Below are 22,193 nucleotides of genomic sequence, written 5' to 3'. Positions count from 1 at the left end.
TTGTATATGCACTGCACTTACTCCGTCACGATTTTAAAGATGAGGAGGAGAGAGTGGGGTTCATTGTTTCGCACCTGCATGGGGAGGCCAGGGCTTGGCTACGCAATTTGTGGCGCGAAGATGGACCGGCCCGTCGCGATTCAACTGCGTTCATCAAAGCGATGGATTCTTGTTTTCAATCCTCTGTGGATGTGGACATTGCGCGCCGTCAAATGCACGGGCTGAGGCAGGGGAAAGCGACTGTGCGCCAATACCACTCTAAATTTTTTGCATTGCTCACCGCCTTAGATTGGCCAAAGGACAGTAAACCGGTCAGAGATCTTTTTTGGGAGGGATTGAGCCCCCCCATCAAGGATGAGATCGCTAGGGGGGACAGACCCCAGACCCTAGAAGACGTGGTGCAACGGGCTTTAGCTCTTGGAATTCGACATGAGGGGCGTCCGTGGCATGAGGAGGACGGGCCCCAAGCGCGTGCGCAAGCAAGGACTCTCCCTTTTGTGCACAGGGACTTCAGCCGTGCGCACCCCTCGCCAATGGGGAAGGACAGAGAGGAGCCAATGGAGATTGGTGGTGCTAGGGCTCAGAAGCCATCCCAGAGCCCTGTCCCTGGTGCAGCCAAAGCGAAGCCTCCTAGAGGAACCAGGAAGTGTTACATCTGTGACAGTGCGCACCATATGGCGAAAGAGTGCCCCCAGAGGCTCCAGAAGCACACTGCAGCGCTGGCAACTGTAACAGCAGAGGTGCAACCAGGGGAGCAGCTTCAGGGAAACGACAGTGCCTGGCTGGAAGCAGAGCTACTGGGGCTCAGCCAGGCGGATCTGTAGACAAGCCCCCAGCATCACTGCAGAGCGTGGACCCTTTGCCTCCCAAACCGGCAGTTCTGCTCACAGCAACACTCCAGTTGCCTGATGGGAGACTCCTCGAGGTTCCAATAACGATCGATTCGGGAAGCAACGCCGACTTCATGGGACTGCAGTTCGTTAAGCAGCACAACATGGCGCTCCTGCCTGCAACGACGCCTCTGAACGTGGTCACGGTGGACGGCAGGAAGTTGCTGGGGGGGCAAGTGGTGCAGCAAACCCCTCCCATGATGATGCAGATTGGCAACCATCGAGAGCTTATTAGTTTCAATGTCACCCACTTATCGGACACACCCATCGTGTTAGGCATGAGTTGGCTGGAGAGGCACAGTCCCGCGGTTGCGTGGTACCAGAGGCAGATCAACTTTTGTTCATCGTATTGTGCTCAGCATTGCTTTCAGACCGATCAGGGAGGAGAAGCTGAGCAGCCATTGCATCTGGGTATGGTGCAAACAGTGCCTCACAAGTACCAGGAATTCTTGGAGGTTTTCTGTGAGAAGGAAGCTGACAAGTTGCCGCCTCACAGACCTTACGACTGCGCGATTGATTTAGTGCCAGGGGCGCAATTGCCTGCTGCCAAGCTGTACTCCATGTCGGAGGACGAAATGCAAGAGCTTCGGGAGTTCATAGACCATAACCTCAAGCGCGGTTTCATCCAGGAATCTAAAGCAGCGGGAGGCAGCCCTGTTTTCTTTGTGAAGAAGAAGGACACGCCCCAAAAAAGGCTTATAGTGGATTACAGGTTCATCAACAGCTTGACTAAGCCCAAAGCTTTCCCCATGCCCAAGATTGACGACCTTTTAGCGACCGTCAGGAGGGGCAAGATTTTCACCAAGCTGGACCTACGTGGAGCTTACAATCTCATCCGCATCCGGAAAGGAGATGAGTGGAAGACCGCCATGTTCACCCCTCTGGGCACATACGAATACAGAGTCATGCCTTTCGGCCTCCAAAATGGCAGCCACGTTTTTCAAGCATTTATGCACCACGTGCTAGCAGGTCTCCTCTACAAAAAGTGTGTCTGCTTTCTCGACGATATCCTGATTTTCTCGGAATCGCCGGAGGATCACGATAAGGACGTGAGGGAGGTCCTGCAGAGGCTGAAGGAACACAGGCTGTACGCCAAGTTGGAAAAGTGCCAGTTTGATGTCAGAGAGGTTGATTTCCTTGGCTACAAGTTGTCCGACGAGGGACTGGCCATGGACAGGGCTAAGGTTCAAGCGCTGTTGGACTGGAAAAGCCCTCGAAATCGGAAAGAGGTCCAGAGGTTCATCGGCTTTGCCAATTTTTACCGCAAGTTTATTAAAGGTTTTGCGAACGCGACGGCGGCGATCACTGACACCCTCAGTTCCAAGAAGAAGAAGTTCGTCTGGACCGAACAAGCGGAGCGGTCCTTCCGGACGCTTAAGGGTCTTTTCGCCTCCGAAGAGCAGCTGCTCCACGTGAATCCCGGCAGACCCATGCGGGTAGAGACCGATGCGTCAGATAGAGCGGTTGGGGCCGTTCTTTTGCAAGAGGATTCACAAGGCAACTGGCGACCGGGTGCGTTCTACTCCCGGAAGCTCAGCAAGACGGAGCGCAATTATACCATATGGGACAGGGAGTTGTTGGCCATTCATGCAGCTTTCAAAGCGTGGCGACACTTCTTAATAGGAGCCAAGCACACGGTGCAGGTCCGCACGGATCACAAGAACTTAGAGTATTGGCGGACGGCTAAGTTGCAGACCCAGCGACACATGCGCTGGGCGGAGTTCTTTGCGGACTTCGACTTCAAAATAGAATACATCCCAGGAGACTCCAATGTTATTGCAGACGCGCTGTCCCGAAAGCCGCAATACTTGGAGGAAGCAGCTCCAATCGCAGCAAAGCACATTTTCGCACCGCAGGCGTGGACGTGCGCTACCATCGCAGTCGACCTGGACGCGGTGCGACGCGCGTTGCAAAGGGATCAGTTTGCACAGTCTAAGATGGAGGAGCTACGCGGAGGGTCGCGACACAACGATGAGTTTCAATTACAAGATGGACTTTTGACTCGTAAGGGTGCCCTTTACGTGCCCACCGACGATCTTCGAGCCAAGGTTCTGCAACAGTTGCATGACGCCCCTAGTGCAGGCCATTTCGGCAAAGAAAAGACGATGGAGTTGGTGGCTAGAGACTTTTGGTGGCCCCAGATGAGAGGAGAGGTGGCGGACTACGTCGCCAGGTGTGATATCTGCCAGAGGTCCAAACCAGTGCACCAGAAGCAGGCGGGATTGCTAGAACCGCTGGAGACACCGCAGCAACCATGGGAGAGGGTAGCGTTGGACTTTGTTACAGACCTGCCCAGCTCCAGAGGTAAGACGGCGGTGTTAGTGGTGGTGGACTTGTTCACCAAGATGGCGCACTTCATCCCTTGTGCCAAGGTGGCGACGGCAGAACAGACCGCAAAGCTCTTCATCGATCACGTCTTCAGAGTGCATGGACTTCCGCAGTCCGTCTTGTCCGACAGGGGGCGCCAGTTTGTTTCCACTTTCTGGCGAAAGCTTCTGGGCATCTTGCACGTCAAAATCAACCTGACATCGGCGAGGCATCCACAAACCAACGGTCAAGCGGAGAGGGTCAACGCGATCATGCAGCAGTACCTGCGGTGCTACGCCAACCAGCGACCTGCGGCGTGGGTGGACTATCTGCCGATGGCTGAATTCGCCTACAACAACACGAAACACGCTTCCACCGGGGTGACGCCTTTCTTCGCGAACAATGGCCGTCATCCCAGAACCTTCCCGAGATTTGCGGCACCAGGAGGGGGGGGGCCTCAAGATGCCGACCAGTTTGCAGCGGAGTTGCAAGAGGTGCACGAGGAGCTGCGGAGACATTTGGAGCTGGCAAAACAGGCGTATAAGGTGCAGGCCGATAAGCACAGGAGGGCGGGAGAGGACATCCAGGTTGGGGACTGGGTGTGGTTAGCAGCCCACGCGATGCCGGCCAGGTCATTGGCCAAGAAGAAGTTAGGACACAGGCAGCTAGGGCCATATCAAGTTGAGGCTAAGATCAATCCGGTGGCTTTTCGTCTAGCCCTTCCGGAAGGTTCCAGGGTGCACCCGGTCTTTCATAGGTCGGTGCTCACTCCCTACAAAACCCCACACAGGTTTCAAGAGTCAGGAGCACCCCCAGAGCCACGTAGGAGGGCGCCTGAGAGGGGGGAATCGCCAAGACCAGAACCTCTTAACGAGGTCACAGAGATACTGGACTCGAGATGGGGGGAGGAGGGAGTTGAATATTTTCTCGCCAGGGAGGGCACACCAGCCGCTGCTAATAGTTGGGTGCCAGGCTACGAGTTAGACGAACCCCTTTTGAAAGAAGAGTTCCATGCACTTTTCCCACATAGACCCATGCCAGCTGAGTACTTTGATGACTGGCTTTTCACACCCACATTGTCAGATAGCACGTTCAGGGGTTTCTCTTCCCCCGAGGAAAGAACACCAGAATCAAGCCCGCCCAGGGGATCGTGCTCGGGGGTGGACACGGAAACCCCTTATTGGTGGGAGGAGCAGCCAGAGGAGGAATGGCGTAAGAGGTGGCTGATAGGTCCTTGGCGGGCAGCACCGGAGGAAGTAGCGATGGAAGCAGAGACTGAGAAGCATTTGGGGGAAGAACCCGACTTCGAATACACTTACACAGAACTGCCAGCAGAGAACATTGACGTAGACGACCTGTATCCTGAGCCTACCCCCGAAGAGCCGCAGTTTCCACAACCGGTCCCCGGCGAGCGGGAGGGGGGAAGGGGGGGCTTCGAGGGGGGGATGGATGTCAGGGTTTCTGGGAGAGAGGAGGAGATGACAGAGGAGACGGAGAGCGAGTGGGAGGAGGGGCAGAAGGATGAGGAAGAAGATGACGGAATTCTGAGGGAATCCACGAGTCTGAGCAGCGAGTCAGAGGATTCTCAAAAGGGGGTTACCTTAATCAAGCAAAGGGGAGGAGAAGGGAGAAGCGGAGAGGAGCCCAGTGGAAGACAGAGGAAGCAAGAGACGTCTCAGCCGGAACGGAGTAAAGGGGGTGGAGTCGTCAGCCTCTCGGAGGGAGCAGGATTAGGAGAGAACAGAGAGAGGGGGTTGGAGCAGGGTGTTCAGCCGGAAAGGGTGGAGAGCAGAGCAGGGGGTGGTGTAGCGGTCGAAAGAAAGGTCAGCAGCAACGTACGCGCGCCAAGTTCAAACGTAGAGGCGCGCGGAAGTGGAGAGAGCTCAGGGGAGGAGCCCGGCCCTAAAGCCAGAAAGAGGGGGGAAGAGGCGGCAGAGGATTCAGCCTCAGGCGAGTCACGGAGAGAGGGAACCCAGGGGGGCAGGAAGACCCTGCGGAAAAGAAAGGAGAGGAAGAGGTGGTCTAGAGCCAGGCTATTAAGTTGGTGCGGAAGAGGGGAGGAGTCAGAGGGGACTTCAGCGGTCTAACGTGGCAGACGTACGGCCACAATGCTGAACTGTATGAGAAGCAGAAATCTTCAATAAACTTTTCCTGTAAATAAGCTGCAACGGAGTGAGGTCTCTTGTGAGCTGGGACCAGACCTGGGTGGCCGTGACAACTATTTTTTTCCAGAATGATAGATTTTGTGTACTTATGTAACTGTCTGTTCAATATTTCCAAGTCAATTTTACAACGTTTAATTCTTCAAAACAGTCAGATGAGATCTTGCTTTGTTCCATCACTGTTTCTGCATCAATAGAGAAGTTGCCCGTCAAGGTTATGAGCAGAATTGGTAAACATACCGAGAATCACCACAGATTTTCTCTCCCAGACCCATTTAAACTAGTGCTCTGTAGAAACTTGTTCTCTCAAAGGTGTTTCGTTGCTGCGAAAAAGGCTTCCATTTTTCTGCTGCTTTCTCGGGTATTATTATTAATATTATTAATTGTCTTTTATATCCATCTCAGAAGGGACGTGGGTGGCGCTGTGGGTTAAACCACAGAGCCTAGGGCTTGCTGATCAGAAGGTCGGCGGTTCGAATCCCCGCGACAGGGTGAGCTCACTTTGCTCTGTCCCTGCTCCTGCCAACCTAGCAGTTTGAAAGCCCGTCAAAGTGCAAGTAGATAAATAGGTAACGCTCCGGCAGTAAGGTAAACGGCGTTTCCGTGCGCTGCTCTGGTTCGCCAGAAGCGGCTTAGTCATGCTGGCCACATGACCCAGAAGCTGTACGCTGGCTCCCTCGGCCAATAAAGCGAGATGAGCAACCCCAGAGTCGGTCATGACTGGACCTAATGGTCAGGGGTCCCTTTATATCCATCTCCTTTATATCCATCTCAAGGCAGTTGACAAACGTACCCTTTAAACAGTTACAATACCAAAAAACAAACAAACCACAATTAAAAATAGGCTTAGAAACAAAAATAAACACCTAAGGCAAAATAAGCACCTTTTAATCTAGCTGGAAAAATGTGTCAAAACAAAATGTATTTAATAGTTTCTGGAAGGTACACACAGTGGATTCTCTAGCCACACTGAAAGCCTTGCTCTCAGTTACTGTGCAGTGAGCTACTGATATTTTGGGGTCTTTAATGAGAAACTCTCCTGCAGAACACAGGTGGTCTCTCAGGTAACCCAATCCTGATCTGAATAGGGCCATTATATGTTATTACCCAAAATCTTCCATTAACCATTGTTCAGCTCCATCCTGTGCTCTTAAGGCGATGTCATAAAAGAGCCCTGAAGCGCGCAGAGGGAACCGTGTCCATCGTTCTTGCTACCCTACTCCTTCGATAGGCATCACCCCTCCCAGAAACTAGGGCAGTGCTTTTGGAGGAAGGAGCTGCATAGTGGACTCATTCAGTGTGGCCTAGGACAGGGACGTCCAACTCCAAGGGGAAAAAAACTGGCAGTGATGATCTGGAGTTCAGAGGAGTTGAGCTTTTTTGGGGGGGCAGGTCAAGGTTGTTGAACTTTTTTTAGGGGAGGAGCAGAAAGTTGTTGACTTTTGGCTTCTCAAAGTTCTTGCCCTTTTTTAAAACAGTAAGTGTGCGGAATTAAAATAAATCACCAACAGCATCCACTAACAAACGAACACAGTGCGACAGCATACAAGAAAGGAACGAACACTAAACGCAATGCAGGGAAAGACCGAGGGGGGCGGACGCATTGTTATAAACAATGCGAGTGATCCTGCGATCAACCGCGGTAATCTGGGGATTGACCTGTCGATCGCGATCGACCAGTTGGACACCCCTGGCCTAGGATGTTTGATGTTACCTGAGCATCGTAAGACGGAGAGGGTGTATGGGGTGTTAGGGGAGGAGGAGTACCTCTGGTGGGGGACACCTTGTGCTCTTTCTGGGGTAGTTTGACCACCTGTGGTCCCCACCCTGCACTCAGCTCTCACCTGTGGCTACTAGAAGCTGTCAGCATGTGACAGTGGCCGCACCCCAAGAATGGCTTTGACTGGACGGCTAAACCAGGTGAGGGTAGCCGATGGGTCTCAAACCCTCGGTGAATTAGGAACTTCTCCTGCATGCAAAGATAGGCTTTGACCGGTTGAGCAGACTAGACCATCCAGTAGTACGTCCAGTGGTCAAGGAGGTGTGCACTTGCTGTAGAGGGAAGTGAGGGGCAGATGGGGTTCGTCAACCTGGGAAGGTAGCCCATCTGGGAGAAGGAAAGCTCTGGTCCTAAACCTCCGCTGCCTTACTGGATATCTTTGGGAGAAGAAAAGGCACCCTCTTCAAAACTGGAATGGAGTCCCTAAGATGGTTGGATGGCATCTTGTACGCCTCCTTCTGGCAACTCCTGCAGCCAAGCTGGTGCCAAATGTATTGCTCTACTTTCCTTTGGACCACATCAGCGAGGCCGAGAAGGGGGTCTTGTCACATGGACCTCCAGGCACACTGCCCAGGCTTCCACCCCAGGAGGTCACTTTGATGCTGCTAAGGAGCAGTTTGATTTCACATCCGAAGGCGCACTCCATTGTCGCTCAAGACAGACAGATGCCAGCAACAAGAAGATGATGTAGCCCTTCCCTACTGCAGCAACATGAAGAAGATATTTTAAAAATTGGAGGTCTGAGAACTGATACCTTTTTAACTCTGAGGAGCAACTCTATTGAAATGTAAAGTTTGGAAATCAAAGCAAATAGATAGGGTGGAAACATGCCCTGTTGAATCTGCTGCAGGAAAAAACACACCCTTTCTCCATGTACTGGTAAGTGTATGGGTGAGATGTCTTTATGTCTGCCTGTGTGCAGCCTGACAGCTCTGATCTTTACAATTCCCCACAAGGCAGTTTAGCACCTCCCTAAGTGGGACTGTCTGCTAGCATTTCAGCACCTGCAAATCAGGCTCAAGGAGTAATCAAAGTGTGATAAACATTAATTAGGATAATCGCCAATAGCTTAATGGGGGTGGAAGAAGAAATCTTGATTACCTTTTTCCCTCATGGGAATTCTACCCGTCAAGTTTTTGATTGCACTTACTCAGACATGAAATAAGACGTGGAGAAGCTGCTTTGAATGTGAAAGGGGGGAAAGAGGCAAACAAGTAGGGCTGGGATGTTTCCCACCCCCCTTGTGACCGAACACTTGAACCTATTTGGCTTTCCTGTGGGGAAAACACACACACACACACACGCAATAATTTGTTGCCTTTCAAACTTTTGAGGGGAAATTGGCATTTATAATGGGCTTTAAATGCATCCCTGATCACCCATAAATTGGAAGTGTCTGCTGTTTCCCTCTGTCCTTTCACGAGCAAATAATTGACTGTATAGAAGAAGATTTGTGCGGGGGTTTTATTGAATGTGCAGCACTCTCCAAGGGCACCGATGTCTCCAACTCTCTCCTGACTCTGAAAAGCCATTGCCGACCTCCCTCTGCCCCTCCACACAGGAACAGCAGTTGTCTAAGCTGGTACCATGCTTGAAGGAGAGAATCGTAGAATTTTAGAGTTGGGAAGGGACACCCAAAGGTCGTCTAGTCTGACCCCCTGCACTGCAGGAATCACAGCAGAAGCATCCATGGCAGATGGCCATCCAACCTCTGCTAAAAAACTTCCAATGAAGGAGAGTCCTGCAACTTCTGAAGAAGTCCATTCCACTGTCAAACAGATTTTACCACCAGAAAGTTCTTCCTGTTGTTTAGTCAGAATCTCCTTTCCAGAGTCCTACCCTCTGGAGCAGGAGAAAGCAAGCTTGCTCCATCCTCCATGTGGTTTTGTATATATTGTGGCATTTTATGCATTGGGACTTGCAGTTATTTTTATTATTCATAGTTTAGTAAGTATAATTATTAAGAGTGAATTTCTAATTACCATTTGCTGATGTTTTGAGAGTTAATTTTATAGCGTACTATTATATTCCAATAGATTATTAAATATTACTTTATTTTATATAAGTCATTTCATTTCATTTCATTTACCTTTTGTATTGGATCAGATTATTATAAGCTGTGTGTTCTTTGTGGTATATTTTGATGCTGTAAGTCACCATGTGCATAGCAATATTGAAGGGCGGCATAAATATTAAAAGTGAAATGAAACAAAATGAAAATTCATTCTTGGCCCTGCACCCCAGTAGTGCTGTGGCTGCCCCACACTCTTGAACTCATACGCGCGCGCCTCTCTGCCCTCTCTGCCCTCCCTGCCCACCGCAGTGCTGAGTCTATACTTCAATTCCCCCTTTTTACTGTTGCCACCCAAACCTGTGAGGTCGGGGGGTTTGTGTGTACACAATAGTTTCTGTCTGGAATTCAGCCTTGTGCTCACCCTTAATCTGCCATTTTGCATGTACGAAAGATGGGCTTCAGGAGCTCCTATGCTTGGCGTCTGCCAACCTGCAAAACCACAGGGCATTCCTGCTGGCGACTGTTCGGTTTCAGCGCCCAAGGCTGGCAGCTGTACAGGCCACCTTTCCCTTTGCCTGCCCCCCCTCTCTCTTACTGCTCTATCCTATACATATGCAGTAGGTCTTAGGGGGACAGTCATTTAATACTTGAGCTGTTTTATCCTCTTGTGCTGCTCATTTCTCATTTCGTTCTGTAATGTTCTTTCTCCTTGACTGATCATTTACTTTTCTACTTGAGACATGAAATTGGAGTTGCTTGGTATTCTGGGAAGGTCTACTTCGCAGCTTTCCTTGACGTTTCTGGTGCTCAGCTGTAATTGCCTAACCTCCTCCCATTCTTTCGGGGGCCCTCTCTTTATTGGAGTGAGTTATTGTTAGTCGATTTGTGCCTGCCTAGGACCCAGCTACTGATTACAAATGACCCTTCGATGACTTATCTGCCTCAGGCAGTTAGTGCCGGCTGGTCTCTTGTTTATCGAGCAGTTTGGCACATTGACCTTCATTTCTGAGCCATCCCTAGCCCTGTATTGCCCTGTGAATCCAAGACCTTATAAACCACACTGGTGTTCACTCTCTTTAACTCCTAACATGGCCTCTCTATCTTATTCGGGCCCCTCTTCCATCATTGCATACATCAAATCCAGGGGCAACAGCTGCTACCAGAGCATTGGTGCCTTATCCCATCAGACAGAAGGCACTGCATAGTTGTGAAGATCACCAATCAACAAAGTTATGCTCTCACTTGTGCATTAAGAGTATGGATTGACAAAGTGGCCGCAAAGCATGGAGATTCTGGAAATGCACTGGTCATCTGTATACAGGTTAGAATAGGGAGCTTATGAAGAGGCCAAACAGACAAATCCAGTGTCCATTTAAGTCCAAGGGTAGCCAGTGTTTTGCCCTGCAGATGTTGTAAACTAACTTATATCAGCTCCAGACAGGATGGTCAATGGATACATCCTGAGAGATGTAGTCCATATCAACCGTAGGCCACCATGTTGACTACCCTGATCTAGCCTTAGCATCCTGATTTTAACAGTGGCTAACAGGGTGATTCTGAAGGACCAGCTAACAAGGGCATGACCGCAACAAGGGCCTGCTCTGCTATTTACCTGCTGGTATTCAGCGGTCCATGGAAGCTGAACATGGATAATTTTTCAAAGTCTTAACGCCAAGGTTGCTGGTTCAATCCCCATATGGGACAGCTGCATATCCCTGCATTGCAGGGAGTTGGACTAGATGATCCTCAAGCTCCCTTCCAACCTATGATTGTATAAGGAGCTCAGGGTGGCATACACCTTTGTCTTCCTGTTCCATACTTTGTCTTCATAGCAACTCTTGAGTTATATTAGACTGGGACTGGGGAACCTGTTGGGACTCCCAGCTACCATCAGCCTCAGCTAACATAGACAGCGGTCAGGGATGATGGGAGCTGTAGTCCAACAACATCTAGAGAACCTCACATTCCCTATCCCTGCATTTGACTGTGAGATGGTGACTCACCCAGTGAGCTTCATGGCTGAGTAGGGATTTGGACCCAGGTCTCCCCAGTCTTAGGTTGATACTCTAATAATCAAACCAGGGACAAGGAATCTTTAACAATTTAACCCTCGGGGTTAAATTGAAAGGGGACCAGAGCCGAGCATGGGGGGTGGGGAGCCCGCCTTCCTTCCTTCCTTCCTTCCTTCCTTCCTTCCTTCCTTCCTTCCTTCCTTCCTTCCTTCCTTCCCCACCCAGTGGGCTACTTGGGGAGGGTGAGATCACTCTCTTGCCAAAGATCTGGACACATTCCTTGCAGAGCAATGGCTTCACAATTGGAGGCAGTAATGCTTCTGAATACCCGTTGCTGGAAACCACAGGGGGGAAATGTGCTCTTGTGCTCGGGTCCTGTTTGTGGGTTTCCCCTGGTTTGCTGCTGCCTGCTGTTTACCATTCTGCTACAGAGTCCTGGCCATCTGAGACCCTTATCGGTGCTCCCCCCATCACCACACTATCTCTGTCCTTCTGCCTTGAACAGATTTATATTCTAGTGCTTTTGCAATTCAGAGAAAAGGGGCAGATGTTGGTTTGTTTGAACTGTAGATTGGACTCACACCTTTATCTGCCTCTTAAAGAAAGGACCTCTGCCGCTCTCTGTTTCTAAACGTGTCCTTAAGACTCACCTGAAAGGAATCCTTGATTTTTCATAGCAGAACTTCAGGCTGTACTTAGAGAGGAGACATAACACGGCATTCCAACTGGTTAAATCAAGGAAGCCCTAAATATAGTATAAGGTGAATATAAAATGCATTGCGGATCACAGCCCAGCTACAATTGGGGTGCATGCAGATGACTGTTTGCCAAGTAATTTTTGCCATCCTGCTACACTGTGGTTGTGATTCCCTGTAACCACTTGGGAAGTAAGTCCTCTTCATCTGCATTGGCTTGCAACTTGGGAAGGAAACCTTGGCAAGCTTCTGTATCTGATCAGAAATTTAAGGAGCAGGAAGAGGAAGGCGATACAAGTGACCAGCTTACCAAGTGGTCACATGCATGATGTGGTGACTTCTCAATTGTTCATATGTTCTCTGTCTTCATCCTTAATTCCTGTTTGAACCCCATGGAGCTTCAGTTAGTCACAACTCATTGCCCCAGTGCTCTGAGTGTTGACTTGCCTCCTTTGTGGATTGAGAACCCTTGCAACAATATCAGTGTCATGTGGGAAGAGGACAGAAAGGAAGAATAATAGAATCACAGAGTGGTAGAGTTGGAAGGAATCCTGGGGGTCATTTAGTCCAACCCCCTGCAGTGAAGAAATCCTTCAATTCAGGAATCTATTGCCCAGCACAGGGCTTGAACCTGCAACCCTGAGATTATGAGTCTCATTGCTCTACCAATTGAGCTACCCCAGGAGTTAAAATGTGGAAGGCTTAAAGGCATGTGCTTTGCATATTTCAGATCCCAGGTTTAGTCCTTTGGGTTTTGAGTTTAGGGATCTTAAGATATCAGACTACAGAGAGCCTATTCCATTCAGAGTAGATAGAACTTGGGTGGGCGGGCTGCTAGTCTGACTTGGAATAAGGCACATATTCATTCGAAAATGAAAAGGTAAAATGATGCTGGCATGCTCAGCTGTGCAGTTTTTTCCTTTTCATGTGGAAGGTATTGGAGGTGCCATTGTACACTGTGAGGCAGCTTTCGAAATCAAAGTGTCCTTCTTGTTGTTTCAATATTTTATGAAATATTACAAATACTCAATGACAGTAAATAGCAGGGAAAGTTCCAAACTATGGTTGAAATAAATAAAAATTTCTTGTTCATAGTCACACCTGTAAGTATAGAGTCTACTCTAGGATGCAGTGGAGAAGTAACAGTCTGTATCCCACAGTTTCTTGGTTTTATTTTTAGGTTCTCTACAGATGTGTTGTGAATTTGCTGCCCTAGCAAGGCTGCAGTAACAATCACTTTGTACACCTCCCTTAGTCAGCAACAATTGGATTATTGACTTGGGGATCTTATATGCAGTTTGAGCACTTGTATGTGCCTCGGGCGGAGATTTTGCTGGCACTGGTGAAAAGCTCGGTAGGATTAAATTTGGGTGGGAGGGGTAGGTTTCTTAATGCGGGGAGGGAGTAAAGGCAGGTGCAGAATGAAGCAATGTTAGTTGTTTGGCCTGCCCACTACATTGCCACTCCAGCAGAGCTTGATTCTAATATTTTCCCATCAAAACAAAACCAAGCACTGTCAGACCCTCAACCCTGTTGCTTGCTCAATCCTTCTGTCATCTAACACAAGCACAGTGTTTGCCTGGTCACTCAGCACTGCCAAATCTTGGAGGTGGTTTATAGAGGACAGTGTAAACAACCACATTGAGATCCAAGAAAGCTAAAATCTTTGGCAGATGCAAACTGACGGTAGCACAGGGATGGGGAACCTCAGGCCCAGGGCTCCAATATGGCCCTCCAGGCCTCTCTGTGTGGCCCTTGGAACTCTCTGCAGGCCACATCCCTCAGTAGCCCAATTTCACACTCAAAGGGCCTTTCTCAGCCATAATGTGTGCCTGAACTCTGATAACGCCTCTTGTTTTTCCAGACGTAGGTTAGAGCAGTGTTTCCCAAACGTTTTTGGGCAACGGCACACCTGTTTACTGAAAAAAAATCTCGCGGCACACCACCATTAAAGCCCCGCCCCGTGACGTCAGCGCGCAGCGTCACGCCGGGAGGGACGCACAAAAGTGAAAGTTTTTTCCCTCCCCCTTGCTGGGGAACCTCCAAGCTTTGGGGGTGGGAGGAGGCAGCAGAGCGAGGGACTGAGGGACGGCGGCAACTGAGGCGGCGGCGGCTGAGGCAGAGCTGGGAAGGGGGTTTCCAGGGGACACGGCAGCTCCTCGAAAGGCTTCTCTCAGCTGCGCTCAATCCGCCTCGGAGAGGATTTCCCCTCCGGTCCCATGCGTTCGTTTGGGGCATCGCTCCGGCTGCTCCCTCTCCCGCCGCGCAGGAGCGATGCCTCTCTCTGGCTCTCCCTCCGCGCAGGCTGAGGGAGGGAGGGAGGGGCGCGTGTGACCCGTCTCTGCTGGGAGACCAAACCCAGCGAGGCAGAGTCGCGCGGAGGCGCCCAGGCAGCGCTGCCGGCTGCGAGGAGGAGCGCCAGGCAGCAGCAGGAGGCGCGGCCTCTCCTCGCCGCCGCCGCCCCGCCTCTCGCCGCCCGACTCGCCCGCCTCCCTCCAGGCATCTCGCGGCACACGAGGCAACGTCTCACGGCACACTCGTGTGCCGCGGAACACCGGTTGGGAAACACTGGGTTAGAGAGGGGTGTGTGAATGTGTGTATAAAGGTAAAATTTGCATTAGTTGGTCTGCCCACTTTTGTCTCTGACCTCACCCTCCAAATGTGGCCCTCCGAAGGCTGCCCAGAAAGGAATGTGGCCCTTAGCCTGTAGAATGTTCCCCACCCCTGCTGCAGACAAATGCAGAAATAGCAACACAGAAGCTGGTTTCAGGAGGTCACAGGAAAAGTCTGAAAAGTGTGGGTGGCTGAGCAGTTAAGTGGTTTGTTGGCTTAACAGTTGAGTATTTCGTCTGAACGTTGGATTCTTTCTTAGGATTTCCCAGCAAGTGGAGGCTAGCCGGACACAGCTGCGGGCTATTGATGAGAGAGTCACTCTTGCTCAAGCCAAAATCAAGAAGATAAAGGGCAGCAAGAAAGCTATCAAGGTACCGCATGCTTGCTGTAGCTACTCTTCTGAAATCCCTCACACTGGTTTGACTAAAGGGTCCAGCTAATTATTGATGGGAATCCTGGTGTCGGTGGATTCTTGCAGTTGCCCAGTCCAGATTTCACCCCCTGCATTTGGCGTCTGTACTGGAAGAAATGTTTTCCCTGACCTGATGGTCCAAATACATTCCACGTGCAAGGAAAGCCAATGTGATGCCCTCCAAATATGAGTGGCTCCAAATATGAGTGGACCTCCACTCTCGTCATCCCTGACCATCGCCCTTGCCAGCTGAGGCTTCTGGGAGTTGGGGCCCTACATGTAACACCAGTGTCCCCTTTATGGACTTTAGTTATCCTTTGATTTGGGTCGGAGGAAGAGAAAGTTTTCACTGGCAGAAAAATGCAGGGCATTACAACCACAAATTTGAGGTTTTTGGAATTTTTCAGAGCTCTTCTGCTGAAGCACTGCACAGCTCTAAGCTCATCTGCAGCAAGCCTCTCTTCTCTTTTTGGAGGAGTGGGGGTGGAATTCTATTGCCTTTAATCTCCCCAATTCAGTTTCTCCTATTAAATCCTAGAGCATTACTGATCCCAAAGGATATTCCTCAATAGATGTCCCTGCTTTCCAATATTCCAATGTCCTTTTCTCTTTTATTATTTCAGCCGCATTTCTTCCCCTCCCCCAGTGCATAAAGTGCCTTGCAGTATTTCTATCTTTCTTTCATTGGCAAATGGCTGAGTTTGAGCGTTAGAAGTCAGAGATGAGGGTTCGCCCACAGTCACTGGGGAGCTGTTTAGCTGAGACAGGGCTTAAACTGATTTCCCCCGTCTGGAATCACATTGACCCACAAGGGGTCTCGCTAGTTACATTGCAAGTGCTCCATTCTCATATTATGCCTATGAGTTTGAGTCCACTAAGTGCATTGTTGTCAAGGGTTCTCCTTGCCCTTAGACAACCCCACCTACTCATCTCTCCTTGGAAGAGAGATGCGGAATGACCAGGGTGAAAACCAACCCTACCAGGTAGTACCTGCTGCCACCTGTTAGTCCCCCAGCCTGAGCCAGGGGAAACTCAGGCTCTTTCTGGACATCCTTGGGATTCTCAGAAGGAAAAGACAGACCAATCGCTATCCTTTGAGCCCCAAGCCCACAGTTACTCAACAGCATAACGCCAAGCACCAAGGTACCAGATTTAGAGCCAAGAAGCCACAGCAGGATAAGTGCAATACTTTATTAAGGAGGGTATAAGCATAAAGCCCACTGCCAATAAAAGATGACTAAGAAAAGGCTAAGGACACGGATGGCGCTGTGGTCTAAACCACTGAGCCTCTTGGGCTTGCCGATCAGAAGGTCAGCGGTTTGAATCCCCGTCACGGAGTGAGCTCCTGTTGCTTGGTCCCTGCTCCTGCCAACCTAGCAGTTCGAAAACACGTCAAAGTGCAAGTAAACAAATAGGCAGGAAGGTAAATGGTGTTTCCGTGCGCTGCTCTGATTCTCCAGAAGCGGCTTAGTCATGCTGGCCACATGACCCAGAAGCTGTACACTGGCTCCCTCGGCCAATAAAGTGAGATGAGTGCCGCAACCCCAGAGTCGTTCACAACTGGACCTAATGATCAGGGGTCCCTTTACCCTTTACCTTTAAGAAAAGGCTAACGGTGCAAAAATGCATTCAGGAATTCGAGTGCAGAGGAGGAAATAAAGCCAGCTTCTCTCACCCTAATACCAACTATTAAAGTCATGGGCCCCACTGAGGCAGCAGGCTACCCAGGCCTGCATAGAAGTTGCAATTCACGACCCTTCTTTGAGCCAGGCCCATCAGACCAAAGCCAGAGACCATTTTAATACAAAGCACTCTGCATATAGAGAAGGGTAGATTTTGCTTAGCCAATCAGGGTCTTGGGGCATCTCCCCTCTATCGCTGAAGGGTGTACGTTTTTGTACAAAATCTACATTCTGGTTGACCATGCAGCTGCTCAGTTAATTCCTGTGCATTGTGACCTTGGCACCAGACACTCACAAGATGAGTGGCAAGATGAACTAATTAATGGAGCTTTTCCCCCCTCAGTGGAGACTGTACTCTAATTCTCAGTAAAAAGCCATTTTAAAATGAGTCAAAAGGGGGGAGTGATTTCTTTGCAATTATATTTCATATCTCAGAGTGCCTCAGCATGACTTGTAGGTTTATTGCACTGGTAAGGAATTAAAAGCTAGGAATTGAAGGCACCCAAATGCTGTTCATGAGTCCTAGCTTTGCATTAACAGACTGATCCCATATGTGTTCACTTTCCATCGCCACATTGAATGTGTCCAGGCACATGCCCTTTTCCTGTTCGGGTTCTATTTCTCCCTTTGCGCTTGTCCTCCCAGGTGTTCTCCAGTTCCAAATACCCTGCTCCCGAGCGGCTGCAAGAGTACTCCTCTATTTTTGCCGGTGCTGAGGACCTGGATGCACAGAAACGACCACGGCGCAAGATTCAGAGCAAGCACAGAGTATTAGATGAGAAAACTCTGCAGGTAAGGTTGATGGGTAGCTCGCCAGCATCCTGTATCTGCAGGGATGGGAATCCTCTTGGGTTTGGATTTTGAACGGTTGGGATGTGTGAATGAAAGCCTTAATTGGGGCAGCAGGAATAGCATTAGGAGAACCCTAGGGAATCAGAAGTATGGCAGAGAACAGGAGGGTTCTCTACCCCTGTTGCTGTGTCAGGGTACCAAATCAGGGTGGCAAGTGTGTGTGCGTGCATGCGCATGCGTGCGTCCGTGTCTCCTACTGATTGTGTCACCCAGAGGTGGGGGACAAACTGCTTTCTAAGTTGTTTGGGGCCCACACGGACAGGCTAAGGAAGAAGAGAGGAAAGAAGCTCTCAGTTCCCTTGGTAATTGTCTACTTCTCCCAGGCTCTGGTCCGGAGGTTTTCAAACTCTTATGCCTAGGAAGTTCTTTGGATAGTTCTTAAGGTGTTCTCCATAACGTGAGCTTCCTATTCACAAGGAGCTCCATTTCAGAGTGTTGTGCCCTCGCTAGAACATTGGAGCTACCGAACCAGAGTCTGTGCCCACAAACCTGGAGTGTTTTTCCTTTTAACAAGTAAGTTTTATAATGCAACTGGCAGTTCCTCCGGCTCTTAGGATTCCCTCTGGGATTCCCTTGTTGGCTGCGGAGAATCAGCCAGTTAAGTACCCGAGAGTGGCAAGCAATATAGCTCACCAATCATTTTACAGGTCTTATTTTAGCCAGGGAAACGTTCTATCCTCAAGAGGAGTGCCAGCATGTGATGCTGCCTTCCTCGGACGTGGCTAACATGCAGTTCTGGGATCTGGAACAGATGGGGAAACTCTTCTTCTTCTTCTTTTTTCAGACCAGAGATCAACTACAAACTGCTTCTGGGAGTACTCTTTCTTTCCTCCTTCCTAGAGAACCCAAAAATAAAGCTGCCTTTGAATTATTCAGCGCCTTAAACTTTCCTGCAGTTTAATGGAAGCAGAGTCTGTCACAGTAAAAAGTGACATGAATATTTCAGACTGGGCTCGGAAGTCCTGGGAAGTGTGCGGAGAGCTTGTTAGCCCACCCAAAGGCAGGGCTGCTCCCAGCTGCTCCCCTCTGGCCCTCGCTAGTCAGCTGGAGTCTGCCAGTGGCATTTGTCAAAGGGAGGCTGATAAAATATGCCGTGTGCTTTTCTCTGAAGAACACATAGCAGGCATATCTGGAAGCATGTTGCCAGTCCTCACAAAGATGGCCATTCAACTCTCACATATTCTCATGAAACAAAGCAAAAACAACACTCCCCACCACTGAGTATCAGTTAGCAGATGGCGGGGAAAGATCTCTGCCAAGAATTTTAGTGAGCCACTGCTGCTTTGGGCTGGGTGGGCAATCTAGTCTGTTTCGCTTCCCACGTGCAAGGCTCCAATTTAAAAATCCGGAAAGTACGAGTTGGGAAGACCTCTGTAGAGCTGGCACTGCAGTGGAGTATATTTCTCCATTTGATGTCTGAATACCTGCTGAACCCATCACACCTATGCTATAGCAGGGAGGCAAGTGTGAAGCTACACTGTCATGAGAGATGCGAAGCGAGACCCATCAGACAGAGTGACAGGCATGCAGTGCTAATTGAAATTTATCAAAGGGAGGCTTTTGCAACCACTCGCTGCTCCAGGACTAAGCGAGGACAGGGAATGCTGCTAGCAAAGGCATCAGCACTCTGTGGTGCTTAAAAATTAAATGTTGATGCATGAATATTAATGCTCAGAGGGAAGGTTTTATTTCTGAAGTTTATTGACCCCCTTCCCCAATAACAGTTCGTCCTTTCCTTTTACCTTGGAACATGTTAAGATGTTCATTTCTCAGTGTATTTCAGTTTATCTACAGAGTCTCTCTCTCTCTCTTACTCAAAAGTGTGTGTATGTGTACCATATATCATAGCATCATAGAATTAGAAGAGACCGCGAGGGTCTTCTAGTCCAACCAAATCCTATTTGAAACCATATGGAACCCTGCTTAGCTTTTTGCAAATGTGCTAGCCATTTTATTGCTGCAGTACTAGATATATATGTGTATACACACAAACACACACACACACACACACACACACACACACAGAGAGAGAGAGAGAGAGAGTTTTATTGAGGAGATATAGCTATATTTCCAATAAAGCAGTACCATAAAACAGAAATACAACATAAAAACAAGTTCAATGGCATTATGAAAACAAATGAAGCAGGAATTCAGTAGTAACAGGGTCCAGTCTTATGGGTCTCACAGAGCCTGGAGAAAAAGGTATGTCTTTACAAGACATCTGAAGCAACTGATTTGTGCTGCTCAACGTACAGCAAAGGGAAGAGCATTCCACAGTGCAGGAGCAATGGTGGGAAAATGAATATTTTGAGGGTCACCACCCTGTGATACTCTGAAGGCTGCAGTGCCATGGGCAAAATTCCCCAAATGTTCTGAGCTACCTAACAGATCTATGCAGGGGCAAGCCGTCTTTCGAGTTTTCAGGTCACAGTGTTACATGCTGGTAACAAGACCCTGAACTACTCATGCCTTTAACCAACCAAACCCCCTATGTCTTTAACCTCCCCCCACCTCCAAATCACCCATTTGGCTTTGGGAAGAGAGCAGGGGAGGCTACTGCAGACATGGCAGGCAGCATTTGGAATAGGTGAGATGGTGAACTCGGATAGGAGGCCAGGGAGGCCAGCTTGCATGTTTTGATTTTTTACCTGTGAAGTGTTAGAGGAAACGTCTTCTTCCTTTCTTCCATCTAAGTACTTGGCTGTAATCATTCCTATTTGTGGGAGGGGGGAATGCAGTGCTGTATTTGGACAGCGCTATATTTGGAGGATAGAGTTGCAGGGGGGGGGACCTGCCCTCCAACCTTGGCAGGGACTGCACAGGGGGTTCCCTTAGCTGGAGCAATGTCTCTTTCAAAGGCAACCCCAGAGTGCACAGGGAAGGAGCAATATTGTTTGACACACCCACCCCTCTCAACCCAAGAGAAAGTGTGGCAAGCAGTGCAATGCACTTAAGAGACAGAGGTGTCGCCTCATTTCCTGGGAAATGGGCAAAGAACCCGCCGCCTCGTCTACGTTGTTGACAGCTGCATTGCTTCTGTTTTGCAGGAGAAACTAAAGTACTTCCCAGTTTGTGTCACTGCAAAAGTCCATCAGGAAGACGATGCAGAAGAAGGTCTCGGAAGCCTCCCTGGGAATATTAGTTCTCTGAGTTCTCTGCTGCTCTTCAATACCACAGAGAACCTGTAAGTGTTGCCTGCTAATTGATGCTGGACTGAAATACCTGCTGTGAAGGACGGTGACACCCTCCTGCAGCCCCAACCCAATACGGTAGCTCACTACCAACAGATGAACCTCCCCTCCTTTTTTCTTTTCTTGCCACGACTCACTTATGGCAAGGGATGAAGGATTCTCATGGCCTTACAGTGGTCTTCTTGGGAGTCAGGAGACTGCCAGCCAAATTCAAAGTCTGCCTGGTCCCTTTGGCCTGTCACCTCTTCTGATCTCCCACACACCTTAAACCAGTAGCGTACCTTTTTTAGTTGAAATAGTCCAAGCAACATGAGAGACAGCCAACACCTGAGTGTGCCCAGTAACCAGTACAGCCCAGAAATCCAATTAAGCAGTTTATTTAAGAGGTGCATTTTTAAAAAGTGGAGAGAAGGGGGAGAAACAGAGAGTGTGCACAATCCAAAGGGTAATAAAACACCGAACTAGACTAATTCATTTTAAACTAGGCAAACAAACACAGCACACTGTAATCTCTGAAGCTGGCAGCCCCTGCAGCTGGCTGCAGGATTTTATTTGTAAGGGCTCTTAGCCTGGATGGGCTCCTGATTGACATGTGACTCCAGGGTAGCCCGTCAGAGAGGCTACACATAGCCAGGAAGGTGCAGACGACACCTTTCTGGAAATTAAGAGATTGGGCAGCTTCAGTGTTGATTCCTGCCCAAGTGATCCAGCTTTCCTTGTAGACGGCCAGCTTCTCAGGAGGAGCTGTGACTTTTCTAATGGGCATAGTGGAGGACTGGAGAATGTGGCTGTCTTAAAGGAAACAGGCTAGGGCAAGGCGGAACTGCATCACACCTGCTGAACTTGTTTTATTACTGAAGCAGCCACACCTGAGAATCCCTCTTAGCCCTGTTTCTCCCTGTGAAACCCACCCATTTGAAGCCTGGTTTCCTCCCCAGCCTCTTCCTATTATGAGGTTTCTCCTCCCTCCTTCCCACCCACCATCTACTTGTTCCTCCCCCCCTTTTTTCTTTTTTTGTCTTCTCATAAATAATTGTGCTTATAACATTCTGAAGCACCAGCTGCGTGTGCACTTGAAAGAGGTGTGTTCTTGGGGCAGTGGATTTGCCCTGGACAACAGTATAAAAAGTAAGAAATGAAGGGGGAGGGGAGGTTTGAGCAGAAGAAATGTCAACAGGTTGATAGATGTGTCCCTGCTCTTTCAAGTTCCCCTTTATGGTACCCTCACATCTCAGTTCCTGCTCTATGCCTGTGGAAGAATACTTGCCCTTGCTTTGGGCCCTAGCTGGTGCAATTTTATGCAGTTTTGTGGCCCAGTGAATTAAATGTGAGCAGGGTTTTAGATGGTTGTCTCTGCTGCGGCTTCCTTGGGCAAGGCAGAATCTTTTAACCTTGGTTTTTCATCAGCAAAATGGGAACAGTGATGATCTGGCTAGAGAGCATGAACAAAATTTAAGGAAGTGAAGATACAGATGTTTCAAATCTTCCTCTGACTTGGGAGTTGCTGTTGTCTGACCCTTCAAGGTTACTGTTTTTGAAATTCTTTTTTAAATTTTTCAAATCAGTTTTGTTAGTTATCTCAC

General features: G+C 49.3%; 1 protein-coding gene across 1 annotated transcript in view; it reads left to right on the top strand.

Moving 5' to 3' along the window:
* WASHC1 (WASH complex subunit 1) overlaps window positions 1-22,193 on the top strand; it is a 65,381-nt gene that overhangs the window by 34,328 nt on the left and 8,860 nt on the right. Inside the window, exons 3-5 of the mRNA XM_081927189.1 lie at window positions 14,733-14,844; window positions 17,213-17,359; window positions 20,467-20,603. Coding sequence (XP_081783315.1) covers window positions 14,733-14,844; window positions 17,213-17,359; window positions 20,467-20,603 — 396 coding nt within the window. The remainder of the gene's footprint in view (window positions 1-14,732; window positions 14,845-17,212; window positions 17,360-20,466; window positions 20,604-22,193) is intronic.

Source organism: Podarcis melisellensis (genome assembly GCF_964234715.1).
Source record: "Podarcis melisellensis genome assembly, chromosome: 10".
NCBI classification, from domain to species: Eukaryota; Metazoa; Chordata; class Lepidosauria; order Squamata; family Lacertidae; genus Podarcis; species Podarcis melisellensis.
Note: the sequence above shows the minus strand (reverse complement) of the source record. Positions and strands in the feature narration are given on the sequence as shown.